This window comes from Leptonychotes weddellii, chromosome 2, assembly GCF_054177405.1.
Source record: "Leptonychotes weddellii isolate Sample4059 chromosome 2, ASM5417740v2, whole genome shotgun sequence".
In the NCBI taxonomy this organism is placed as follows: domain Eukaryota; kingdom Metazoa; phylum Chordata; class Mammalia; order Carnivora; family Phocidae; genus Leptonychotes; species Leptonychotes weddellii.
The window spans coordinates 103,302,213-103,316,479 of record NC_138370.1 but is presented as its reverse complement, the minus strand read 5'-3'; the positions used below and the strand labels follow the sequence as shown (position 1 = coordinate 103,316,479).

At 35.7% G+C, this 14,267-nt stretch overlaps 1 protein-coding gene across 6 annotated transcripts in view; it reads right to left on the bottom strand.

Moving 5' to 3' along the window:
• The window catches only part of PPP3CA (protein phosphatase 3 catalytic subunit alpha), a 296,797-nt gene that overhangs the window by 34,341 nt on the left and 248,189 nt on the right, over window positions 1-14,267 (bottom strand). For all 6 annotated transcript variants that reach the window (XM_081812089.1, XM_081812087.1, XM_081812088.1 and 3 more), the window contains 2 exons: window positions 3,782-3,907; window positions 1,556-1,630 (listed from right to left, as the gene is read on the bottom strand). In XM_081812089.1, the coding sequence (XP_081668215.1) occupies window positions 1,556-1,630; window positions 3,782-3,907 (201 nt within the window). The remainder of the gene's footprint in view (window positions 1-1,555; window positions 1,631-3,781; window positions 3,908-14,267) is intronic.

Below are 14,267 nucleotides of genomic sequence, written 5' to 3'. Positions count from 1 at the left end.
ACAGACGCACATCACCGTATTAATGCTAATGAATCTTCCTTTTGAGGCATAAAAGGACATAGGAAAAGACATCTATTGAAAAATGTTTGTTGGCGTTTAAGATTTAGATTCCACCAGGGTGGGATTCTTCCTTTAGAAAAAAAATCTGTCATGATGAGAAAATATTATCTTTTGAATGCTATCACTATTCCTTAGAGTTACTAATAGCGAACTGTGGCTATAAAATATGAAACAGCTAGAACCTGGATAAAGCACAAAATATCCATTGAACTCCTGGGTATTTCAAAATATATGAATATAGTTACTGAAGTAAGTTCTTACAACTATTTGTTAGCTAATTCTAACCTAGTAATGTTAATATATATATGATATAAATATGATTTCATGTATATATATATATATATGTTATTTTCTCTCCTTCCTTATATTATACATACCCTTGCAATGTGATCTATGACTAAAAAATAGGATATGGAGACAAACAAGTAATGAAGCTGGGAGACCCAAGCATATAGACTCGATTCATATGAGTGCATGAATACTTTTATTTTACTTTTACTAAGGTCCGTAGCATTAGTATTTTGCACTTGTAGATGTGACCTGCATTAAATCCAAGTAAACATTACATCACGCTGTTTAGATTCTAACTTTCAGAAAGGGCCACATTCACTTTTCATTTGACTTAAGTGCAGTTTTAAAAGGGAAACATGTTATCAGTTTAAATTTCCACAATATCTACTTTCCGCTGCCACATTCACTCTTCAATTTATAATCTGTCTTACTCTATTGATATTTTCTGTTTACGCATCAGTCTCTCCGGCATCTTGGAATCCTGAGTGTCCTACAGAGAGTAGGTCCTTATTCCATGTTTACAGAAGTACAGTTGGCTCTCACACTGTCTTCCTCCAACTATATTGTGGCTATCTTCCATTGATTTTGGGGTGCTGTGGTAAGATCCACAGTGATTTTTTCTATCCATCTTTCACCTGATGGATCTTAGTCTCTTATAGAGGAAGCGTACTTTTCAAGGGTAACTGAATACCAAATAGTATCTTAAACAACAGTACAAAAGCCACATAGCTTATTCATTACTTATTATTACAGATAGGTAAAAATACTGGTATTGACATGAATACCAACATATCAATGTGTAAATATCTTCTTTTATCATAAACATAAAAATGTGAATAACTGACAGGAACAACTTCACTAAAGGCACTCTTAGAAGTTACGTAGTAAAGGGTGACTTCTGCTATAGGATTCAATTTTTTTTTTTTTTTTTAAGGAGCCCAGAAAAGTCACTTAGCAATGTGAGCTATTGAAAGATGGTTGTTAAAATAGTTCACTGTTTTCAGGGTAATTCTTTCATGATGTGTGTGTGTGTGTGTGTGTGTATTTCTTCAAAACAAATGGAAAATACAGTATCTTCCATTGTCCATACTATGTTATAATTTAACATAATCTTAATCTTTAGAAATTCATTCTTTGGGTTACCTATAAGACACCAAGTGATTACCTGGCAAATAGCATTAGCACAAAGGCTCAAGTCTCTTACCATCAAACCCATCTTCTTCTGACCCTAGTTCATCATCTGAGCAGATGTTGAGGACATTTACCAGCATCTCAGTCACTAAAAAGGAAAAGAATAAAAACAAAAAAGTTCAGATTTTCTATTATAACCTTAATTATTACTCTGGCATTATTAATAAGCAAGCTCAGCAATAACATCTCTTACCTGTATTGTATATAGAATCTCCTGCAAAGTAGTTTCTATAAAATCCAGATCATAAAAGATAACCGGCTTTGTGATTCTACACAGACTTTATAAAAGTATTAGCTCATGTCTATGAAATCCTATGGTAACATTTAACTAGCTACAGGTCAATAGACAATGGACAACCGAATAGGTGGCTGTGAATATACTATACATCTATGAAGGAGGAAATGGCTACTTTCGAATTTTTATTTGTTTGTACAATGATGGATGCTACTAGATGTAGACCACGTTGCGACCTTCTGTTCTTCAGGGACTCAGTGAATGCTAGATCTCTTTTTTAATTTTTTTAATCCCCCAGAGAGCCCAGCACAGTGATAGGCATGTGGTTTTGTGTTTAATAAAAATCGTTGATTGATGAACTAATATATTTGAAGTAGTTTTGAGGATACTAATTTAAAAAATGGATGAGTTGATATATGTATCATTAAATTTTATTTTCAGAAAGGCTTTAACAATAAAGCTTAGGTAAGTTTAATAAGAAATTCAGTTGGGTAAATTGATCACAATAAAATTGCATAGAAGTGCTGTCACAGAAATTAGTACTGTATCACTTTTACACTAAGGTGCATGTTATTTACATTTAACCGTTTCTAAAATTAGGTTGGGTTCTATCATGAAGGTGAAAAGAAACTTGCCCACGATTTCCTCAAGAGCTACTTTTTGAAATCAATGTTCTTGTAGAGTGGAAGGCATATGATAAAGAGTAAAACATCAGTGTAGCCAACATATTAATCCATAGCTTCAGTTTAATTATCAAACGTGAATTAGGTACTCAAATATATGAATAGGTTCTTTTATAACAGATGTTCAAAATCTGAACACTTAATGGAAACAGCCCGGCTGAAGGGTGTTCAAAGGGTGCCCAGCAGTTGTCAGGATTCACACTGCTTCTGTTTCCCGAGAAGCCAAAGGACGGTGACACGCATCGTGTTCTGATCAGGGTGGGAACATGGTGACATGGGTAGTGCTGGGAACGCTTGTCAGAGGCTATCAAAATTGACGTTTGACTTATTTTGGCAGCCAAAAGAAAGATTTCTTCACCGACTAATCATAACTTCCTGATTTAATCACGTTAGGGCATTTAAAGAAAAAAACCCCGCAAGTATTCTAGGAAAATAAATATTACACTAATATATTACACATATTTATTAATATAAATAAAAATTTTAGGAAAATGTGTAGTTTTTCTCTAAAACCCCCCTATGGGGATGCTGAAACATGTGCAAACTCTTACCTTCATTCTGATGCCTATTTACCTGCTCCAAGGCGCTATGTGATCAGGTGCATGAGGAATGACCTCGTCTGTCCCCACTAGGCCTCCTGAACTAACTGCTCAAGCTCAGTGGGTACAGGCCTTTCCTTGAAAATTTTTGTTGAGGTTTGGGTCAAAACATAAAACAAAACAAAGGGAGAAGGAAGGAAGGAAAGGCAAGCCAATTCTTTTGAAAAACTGGGACAAGTTAATAGTTATAACTTTTTTAATGTCAATTTGTCTCACCTTGTAACACATCAATGGTTGCTCTATTTGTCATGAACTATTTTTGTTGCTGTTGTATATACTGTCTCAAATTATTATAGCCACTGATCACTATCATACGATGATTATTATCAACATCAGAAATGCAAGAAAAGCATACCTATCTTAACCTGTTAATCTGACAGGGAGTTTGTAAAATAAAATAGTACTTTTGAATTAATACACAGGGGTAAGGAGAAAAAGTAGCCATCATAGCTTGAAGCCAGTTAAAACTAGAGATCTGTTATTTTTAAAAGAGTTGTATTGTTCCAATGAGATGATACAAATGCTCCTGGTATCTCTCATTGGTTTTGTTTCCTCTTATTTCAGTCATTGTATTTTGTTAACAGGGTACACAGTGACATACTTTCAAATCACTTCTTTCCTGTTGCAACGTGTGAATTTCATTGTTTAGAATAGTCCCCATCTCCTCCCCTTCCTTCTTATATGATGGCATTAAGAACATCTCAAGATTTCCCAACACACACCTTTTTCTCCAACGAATGGCAGGGACCAGGTGAAAACATCCATGAAATTTGGAAGCCAGTATGGGTGAGGAGAACAGTTGAATTGCCTGATATTCATGACATTGTTCTCATACTTCAATACTGCAGCTGAAAAACAACAGAAACAAGGACATTAGATTCAAGTGCACATACTTCTGCTTCTCCACATGGCTTTAGTTGATCCAGAGAATTCAACTATGTGACTTAAGTTCCAAAATATCAAGACAAGTAGCTTCATCAGTCCCAAGTGTTTATACTATTGGGAATTAAACTATACTCAGTGTAATATGTAACTGCACACCATATGAATGCTAATATGAAAAAGCATTGAAATTTGGCAAATATTTATATAAAATAGTTAATCAAATGTTTGTCAGGAATTGGTCAAGCTCCTTTCACAGCCAAGAACATTCTAGTCTTATTTAACATCTAATGACCATAATAAAAATGGTATAGCTAAATTAGTTTGACAATTTAATAATCTCCTCGAATATTTGAACAGAATTTACTTCTATGTTTTCAAAAAAAAAAGCGCACATTTCCCACTAGAACTCACAATAGTTGTGTAAATTAGATTGCATTCTTGACTTAATAAAATAAAGCGTTTGGATTGAATCCTGCATAAATATTATACTGGTATCTGACTTTACCCTTGACTTCTGAAACGGATGCACCACCCATGACTTAGGAAAATCAGTCTGCCCCTTTCACTCTGCTTTGCATGGTGTCTGAAGGTTAGATACACACATATAAAGTTATGGTTACAGAGATCCTAAGAGCACCACCAGTATCACTTCTAACCAGATTCAGAAATTCATTCTATAATAATCCTGATACAAGTTTAGTAGGTCTCTGTGAGTTCTTTCTTTCCTTCTTTTTCTTCCTTCCTTCCTTCCTTCCTTCCTTCCTTCCTTCCTTCCTTCCTTCCTTCCTTCCCTCTTTCCTTCCCCCCCCTCCCTCCTTCCTTTCTCTCTCTCTCTCTCTCTCCCTTTCTCTCTTTCTTATTTCATTTTAAGTATTCTCTGCACCTAACATGGGGCTTGAACTTACAACCCCAAGATCAGGAGTTGCATGCTCTGCTGACTGAGCCAGCCAGGCGCCTCTCTGTGACTACTTTCAATTTAGGAAAAGCTACCTGTTTTAACGGCATCGTCTCTTCTATGGATAGACAGTTTTAAAATTGTGGGAAATTCTCAAGTTGAGTTTAAAACTTCTTTACCATTTACTGATCCAAATCTGCCTTCTGGAAAAATACAGAACAAGTATACTTCTGATTCTAAATGACAATCTTTTAAATATGAAGAACAAAACTCTCACATCATATCTTCTTGAGCTTTGGAAAGATTTTACTTTTATTATCCTCTCATGGCATGATTAGAATCACATTAGTGGAAATTACTGAAGAGATCCTGGGTGATATCAAATGGGTTTTTTTCTTGTTTTGTTTAGGGGTTTAAAACACAGAAAAATCAATCCTTTCATTACTTTTTTACATTGTAGCATTTGATTATAGATAATAGAGCAAAGATAGCCCTTCAAAATCTATTTTTTGAAAAGCTACCAAAAGTTTACTGCATTTGAGCCTTTACATTAACTTCTTACTTAACAATATCTTTAACATAGCATTGCTTTCATAACTGCATTCGCTCCTTCATAACCCAAAATATACATATACATACACATGTGTGTATACATATACATATATATGTGTATGTATATATATATATATATATATACATACACATATTTAAGCAGGTTCGTAGGCTCCACACCCAGTGCGGAGCCCACTGCTGGGCCTGAATTCATGACCCTGAGTTCAAGACCTGAGCTGAGATCAAGACTTGGACGCTTAACTGACTGAGCCACCCAGGCCCCCCACATACCACCGTTTAAATATAGATGCTCAGAAGCTAAGGATTCATCTTGGTATTTCTCTTAATTTTTTTTTTTTTTTCAGGAAAATTCTCCCTATTCCCTTTGGCTCTTCTTCAAGATGAGATGGCTTTTAGTGCCTTTTCCTCATCCTGCTCATCCTTATTCTGGAAACATGCCACATTGGCAATGCCCCTATAAAAGTGTGGCCCAGAACGAATAGAATCTTTTTGGTGGGTTTAATCATTGCAGAATATGAGGAGGATATATTGTTTCTTCTGTAATTTGGATACTATATATGTCATATTGCAGCCTAATAATATGTTGATGTTTTCAGCAGCTTGCAGTTAACTAAAATCCTACTTGAGAACAGTATGGTCTCTGCTTTGAATCATATTTCTGGCTCACCAGCATGGTTCCAGGGAACAGAATCACGACACTCTGGGAACAAGAAACGCAGGTAGTGCAGTCAACATTTATATGAAGGGAATTATTCTCTTCTTCCCACAGAATGCTAAATCCTGTGTATATTTTTATACACCCATTCTTCTTTAAGTTACCCCACCATTTATGCCATATGACACTTGGCCTAAGGATACATTCGTATAGTATTAAAGGCATGCAAAATGAAAGAATCATGGCAAATTACCATACCCATACTTCTGATCTGCCAGATGGAAAAGGTGAAGTATTTCCCGCCTTTGCTAAGTACTACCTGAATACCGGCTCCACTGAAAAGGTCTTTACTATTTTTGGATACGGCATATTCCTAGCAGAAGTGTATCCTCATAAATTCCAAAGGATCTTTAAGGTTCTAAGTTGTCTTTTTTTTTTTTTTTTTTTTAGATTTTGTTTATTTATTTGACACAGAGAGAGAGCAAGCACAAGCATGGGAGCCTCCGGCAGAGGGAGAGAGAGAAGCAAGCTCCCCACCAAGCAGGGAGCCCAATGTGGGGCTCAATCCCAGGACCCTGGGATCATGACCTGAGCCGAAGGCAGATGCTTAACCGACTGAGCCATCCAAGCTCCCCTAAATTGTCTTTCTGAAGAATAATTTCTCCTCTAAGTTTCCCCCTCTTTTTATTGGCATTAGGTTGATACATCCGGAGGAAGGAAAATAGATGTTATAACAGTGCCCTGGAGGAAAAGGAGAGGCTCTATAGAATATGTCATTTAATCCTTATTACAAATCTGAGAGGTGGGTGTGACTGCCTTTATGTTATAATCTAAGGAACTGCGGTTGAGAAATGAAGTGGCTTGCTCAAGATCATGCAACCAGTAACTGGATGATCTGACTCATATTTAAACTCCGCTTTTACTGACATCAAATCCATCCCCTTTCCACCATTCCCTTCTGTCTCTTATAAATTATAAATGGATGAATTCTAGTCCTAGCGGTTATAGTAATTTAACCTTGAACATCGTATTCATAATTAAAGATGTTTTAGCTTTTGCCAAAATACATATTTGAGAAAATGAAATACAGTGAGAATTTACAACTGAGGGTGCGGCTTGCTCAATAGATAAAACAGAAGTTCTGTTTTGTAGCTGGTGAGATAAAGCATTTATTCATTCAACATTGACTCAACACAATTTATTTGAGTGCCTAATAAAGTAGAAACATTTTTTCAGATTTCATTTTTGTTTATTAACACCAGAAATAATACATTTTAACAGTGGCTACATTTACTAAGCATCTGCTTTATGCTAGGCACTGTATTTGGTCCTTCACAAAACATAATCACAAATCTTCACAATATTCCTCAAAAGTAGTTCTTAACCATTTGCATTTTGAAAATAAACAAACAGAGAGGTTATTTGCCCAAGGTCACACTTGAGAAGTAGTTAAATTCAGTTTTGGCCTGAATCTAAAGTCCCTGATCTTTCTAGAATTCCATGATATTCTCACCCTAACTGCATAAATCATTCAATGTCTGCCAAGTTTTAGACACAGATTCTCCTTCCACATTTATTCTTTGTAAAAAAAGAGCACTGGATTGGAGGGCCAGGAGCTCCGACTGCTAGATGGGTTCTCTCATTTAATACTCACAAGACCCGAGGCCACTTAATGTTTTGAGGTCTCAATTACCTCCCCTAACTTTATCTAGAAAATTTATATGACCACTTCCAAATCTGAATGATAACAAACTTCTGGAACAAAGACCTCATCATTAATGCAATTATTGACTAATATTCTCAGTAATTCTAGAGGCTACTTATAGAACATTTTTCTACTTTTCTACAGTTTAAAAAGAGAATAACTCTAACTTAAAAATGCAAATATACCGATATGTATTCTTTTTTCTTCAGCAACATAAAGTATTCATGCACAAATACTTCCCAAATAACCTCACCTTAATAGGTTACTCATGAATTTTTATGTTTTTGTATTTTATATATATATATATATATCTATCTCACAAAAATACATGGAAAAAAAAAACCCTTTAAACCAAAACAGTCCCAAATATCTGTATCATGAAATTCCCAGTTAACATTTCATCTTCCACCTCCCACATCTGTCCTGCCACCTGCCTCTAACTGTCACTGGGATTACAAAACTCAACTAGAGCCCTAACAGTGTGCTGTTCTCTGAAGTACTTGAAAGACATTTATCTCCAGTGCAGTATAAATAATACAAATGGTTGTACTTCGAGAATCACTCGAGACCAACTCCTGAGGCCTTGTCTGAGAAACAGAGAAAAGAACAAAGTCTACCATCAAGAAATCCCACTATTCTACAGGCAATTATACATGACCTCTTGTCATTGAACAATTACATCAGAGGCCTGGAGAGAGATGATGACATATATATGGACCTTGTGTTATTAACCAAATTTAGAGCAGACTAGACTGCATAGAAAAAAGTGCTCTTCTGTTGCACATGCACTTGTGAAGAATAGCTGGAAAAAAAATTTGATGTAATGGAAAGAATACTAATCCCCATGAATCTGAAGGTCTGACTGCCAGTTCTTTCTCTGATGTCAAAATTATGGTCTTAAAGTTATGTAATTACTTGGTCTAATCATTTTTACTGCACCTGTAGACCCCTATATAAACATGGAAGCCATGCCATGCACAAGATACAAAATCAGTAATCAAGGGATAGCACTGGACCTCCATTATTTCTAATGACACAACTAGGTGCCCTGAATAGAGTGAAACCCAAAGAATAGAATCCATTCCTCTGTTTACCACACCATGCACTAAAATGCTAGGCCATCTCCAAATCTGTAAATTAAAGGGGTCTCCCCTACTTTAAAATTTGAGATTTTGATGAGACACAAAAACCAGTATTTCATAAGAACTCGGTAACATTTCTCAACATCTTTACAATTGTTATCATCAGGGAGGATGATGATAGGGCGATGAGTGAAAAAAACAGAAATATCCAAACAGAGCTCCTAATTTAAGAGAAGTTACCAACATATTGCTAGCAAGAGGCATTAACTGGTTCACCAAACCATGGGTTCAATATATTTCAAGTGGATTTCAAGAGGAATACAAAGCTTCTTTTCTGAAAGCCTTTAGATTAGTAATGTAATGCTCCCAGCATACCTCAGGCTTTCTCAACACTACTAGTCCTATTTTCAGTGGAGGAGAGGAGAGGCCAGAAGAACGGAAATAATGAATTCTAATAACATTTTTCATCTCCTTAACTCTAATTGACCATCCATTCCCAGCTTCAAAAGATGGGACAGAGGGACAGAAAAGAAACAAAGATGAGAAGAAAGCAAATGAGGGCACTCTAGAATCATTATAAACCATCCAGAAATAGAAGAAAAAAAAGCATAATAGAGGATTTTTTTTTTTCCTTTAAGTTCTGCTACCTGTAGACTATAGAGACCTCAGCAGGAAAACTAGCATCAGCATATTCGTTTGGCAAAGTCCTACCATCACGGAAGGAGACATGATGGCTTGATGGATAAAATTCTTGAGATAGGACCTATATACTCATAATGTTCTTTGCCAATATTTTAAGATTATGCTGTATGCTGCATGAAAGGGTTTTTTTGATTCTGGGAGAGATACTATACATTTTTAAAAATCTGCATTTTCCCATAGAGATTATTTTTTTAAGGTATAACTTTCTTTTAGGATTTTGTGAAGACACATATGTATAGTTTTTGTAGTACATATTATAGCATCTATAAGCACAATCTCTGATTCCTTCCATTTTGAAACCTGACTTCTAACTCATCTCCTTTTTGTTTTTCCCTCAATGTCCTGTACTTGCCCGGTGTATTCTGTTTTAAAAAGATTCTTTTTATTATTACTAGTGACCTAGGCTAAGGGGAATTTATTAATTCATGAGGGTTGCTGTATTTGGTGAGCAAGGACTACAACTTATAACTCACTTTTACTCTATAGTTCATAAGATTGATGACAGAGTAAGTAGGCATTTATGGAGGCGGATTTCAAATCTTCATTTTTAGGTAATTTTGTCATAATGATGTTCTTCAGTCTGGGTTTCTTGAGAAATTTAATGTTTAAACTGCTTGATTTAGTACTTCACATAGGGTCTCTCACTGGCAAATTCTCAATAATTTCCATGTAATGACTGAATTTCAACCAACCTGAAATATTTTATCATTAATAAATATGAACATTAGGTATATATAATTTCCCTGCAGCTGTGAGCTAATGATTTTGTATTTATCAAGATACACATGTGTGTGTTACTATATATAATCCTCTTATGCACGCATCTAGTCCTTGCCTGCTCCTTCTACCTTGTACACGCATTCTTCATGATACTGTATTACTTTGCTACAAGGGTCCTGCATAAAACTTGGATGATTGTAACTTACTTACATGAAGGAAAGAGACTGCACCCAGATATATCTATGAAATAATATGAGCCAATTTTATGATTATGTGTGTGTGTGCACATGTGTGTGTGTTGTGTGTTTCTCTTTTTAATACTGTGTTAGTAAATTTTGAACCAGCTCATTATTCAAATACAGAATTTTGGGTAAAGTCAATAAAAGGAAAATTATGAAAGGGATGAAAAAGGCAAAGATCTCTTTTTATTCTTTTATAGTGCTTTGAACCATACCTGGCACATGGTTGGTGTTCAATAATGTTGGTCGAAGAAAAGATCTAAGGAAAGGAAATAGAGAAAGGAAGGACAAGATGGAGAAAGACAGGAACAACAGAAAGAAGGCAGGCAGGCAAAGAAAAACTAAAAACAAATTTTTCCAGAACATAAAACATGTAACTTCTCAGGATGCTAACAATGTAACTAACCACATATGAACAGTATGAAGGGTACATGTTGGAATTTGGGAGAAAGATAGCATGTCACTTCAGCAGCTAAGCCCTGTTTTAAAATTGTCAAATAATCTCTATTTTAAGACAAGAATGGAAACAATATTGGCTCTGTCACAAAGTAACTGTGTGAACTTAGACAAATATTTCTCCTTATTTGAGCTTTACCTTCTAAACTTGTAAAATAGGAATAATTATGACCTGTTCTGTTGTTTTCAAAGTATGAAGATCAAATAAAATGATACATGTCATTAATATCCATGATAATATATATGATCAGATAAAATATTTGGCACCTGAAAAACACAAAGTATCATGATGCAGTTTCAAATTCTTCAAGGAAGGGGTGGCTATCTATGTTTAACACATTGTCATTTTATAATTCCCACCTAAAGTGTCACATCGAAATACTAACATCCAAAGAGTCTGGGCCAAAAACTGATCCTTGCAATCCGCTCAAGTCCAGTGAAACACTGAATTATTTCTACATTACAATTTCACATAGAGAATATTAAATATTTTTTTGCCATGTCAAGAGGAAAGAACAAGTTATGAGTTCTTTATCAGTTTTAGCTTTAAGTTCTAATCCTTATTGTTATAATGTTAAAATAAGGCTTACGCCACTGTAGTAAATGAGAGAGAAAGAGAGAGGTTTAGCTGAAGCTTTAAACTGCTGGAGAAGTTGGCATGGCCTTAGTAAACACTGTGCCCATGCCTTGCTCTCAGTCAATGCAGTTGATACTCACCAGACCCTGGCGGGAGGTACCTGGAATACTGGTGGTATCTGTGTGCAGTCATAGAACACCCTTTTCACCTGCAAGGTTGTACTTGGTATCAAGCCCTGAGCTGCAGCCTGCAATGGTTCTAGGTTGCTGTCTCCAAGATACCCTTGGCACTGAGTTAATATTAAGCCTGTATACTTGATATTTTCTGTGGAAAGTAAGATCACAGCAGACTTTTTGACATTGGCAGGGTCAAGTCTCTTGCAGATCTAGAATTTCCAGACAACGAATAGCAAGTGATAAGCCAATGATTTGGGTCTTTAACATTATGTAGATTGTCCCTGTTTTTCCTCCTACTAAATGCTTTACAGAGGATTCGATTCCTAGAGAAACAGGTTTCAGTTCAGTCGAAGAATCTTCTAACCATCTGTCAGAAGACGGAATGCAACACTCAGGATGCCTCCCCCAGCTGATCCTGTTCAACTGGCAGCAGAAGAGGATTGCCCATGAACCTGCATGGAGGATAATTTAGCATTGCTCCAGATCCTGTCTTCATCCTCATTTAAGGTCTTGTATAACTTCGAGAGCTCAGTCCTGTAATTCTATGGGCAACGGTCTGTGAGAAGCAAGGGTTGCCTCACTCACTGCGTTATTACTTAGGGAAGTTCCACAATTGCTTCACTGCCAAAATCGGTAATTATGCGGTAGTGATGGTTATGAAATCAAGAGGTTCATTTGTCAGAGCAATGATACTGAGCATGCATTCAATTAAAACATATACTCAGGGTAATTCTTAAATATTAAATCTTGATGGAGTTTCTATTTTACCTTCTGTCCCATTAATGTTTCAATGTAAGCAAGTGGACGACTGGACAAAACTAACCTATTTAGAAAGTGGCCTCCAACAAGGACACTTTCACAATGGAGCTGAATGAACAAAAGCAAAAGTATAAGCACCTAAGGGATACTTTTTAAAGAGAGAAATTAATGATTTATTTGAGAAGAATATAAGAGATACCCCATTTTTTAAATAATGTATATATTTGAATGTATAACATTCATGTAATTTTGAAGGGATAACAAATGACTCTTCATTTCAAAAGCTTTTGTTTTCTTATTGAAGAACAGTTAGTCACCTCAACATAATGGAGCCATGAGTTGAATAGGAGATCAGGGCAAACACTGCCCTGAAAGCTTCCAGATAACAAAGCTGACCTGGAAGAGCACAGACAGGGGTTAACCTGCAAGCCCTGGCATCAGGCTGCCAATTTTCAATCTCAATGCTATTCCCTGACCAGGTTGTGTGAACCTTGGCGAAAGTATGCAACCCCTCTGCACTCTAGTTTTTCATCAGTAAAATCAAGATTAGAATGTAATTCATGGAGTGTTGAAAGATTAAATGCATTTACACATAGAAACTTAGAGCAGTGTCTGGCACAAAGTAAATCCTCTATTATTATTATTATTATTATTATTATATGTAAGTTGCATGAATAAAGCAAGTAACATTTGTGCACATGCTTTCCCAACTGAAGGGAAATATTCACATTTACTAAATATATTATTACCAACCTAAGACTTTAAAGAAAATGTATCAAGTTGTAGCAGTCAAGGTGACAATGATAATGATAATGGTATTAAGAAATTATAATCATAGTTAGATTAATTTCATATATTAGAGAGTACTGGATATAACAGGCAGTGAAAAAGGGACATTCTGCTAAAAACCCTCACTCCATTCATCTCAGAGTGATCTCTCTGAAAACCATCAAAACTTCCTAACTGAAAGTTCTCTTCAGCCTTAAATGTCTACATAAAATCTTTTCTACCACCTCATAGTGATAATACAAAAAGTTAATGCTAAGAGTTTTCTTCATGGTTTCTGCTTTGCTCCTTCATAAGGTTGTAGATTCCATACCATTTCTCCACAGACAGTCCTAGGTTTAATAATCATTATGAAGAAATTATCTTTCCAATGTGTGTAAAACAATACTCATTGGGGTAAAGAATAAATATGTTTATTTTTTTATAATAAAAATGTTTACTAAATAAATGAAGGAATTCCTATTTTTTTGATAGGACTTACTTTACTTGTTTTGCTTCAGTAAAACAAGAAAAACACATAGCCTACAATTTGTTAGCAAATATCAAATAACAAAATGCTACCGTAAATATATATTTACATTTCTTATGTTGAAAAAAGTGATCTCAGTGAACAGTTGCTCAAGACCAATTAAGAGGATCTTTAGATTTGATATGATGGCAGAAAAAAGTAAGAGCTGGGAAAATTGTTGCCATTGGACAAAATCTCTGGATTAATTTTATCTAACTTATAAAGCACTAGTGATCATATTTATACCTGTGGTTGTAAAGTCCCAAAACATGCTTTAAAAATGTTTATGTCGGGCGCCTGGGTGGCTCAGTCGGTTAAGCGACTGCCTTCGGCTCAGGTCATGATCCTGGAGTCCCGGGATCGAGTCCCGCATCGGGCTCCCTGCTCGGCGGGGAGCCTGCTTCTCCCTCTGACCCTCCTCCCTCTCCTGCTCTCTGTCTCTCATTCTCTCTCTCTCAAATAAATAAATAAAATCTTAAAAAAAAAAAAA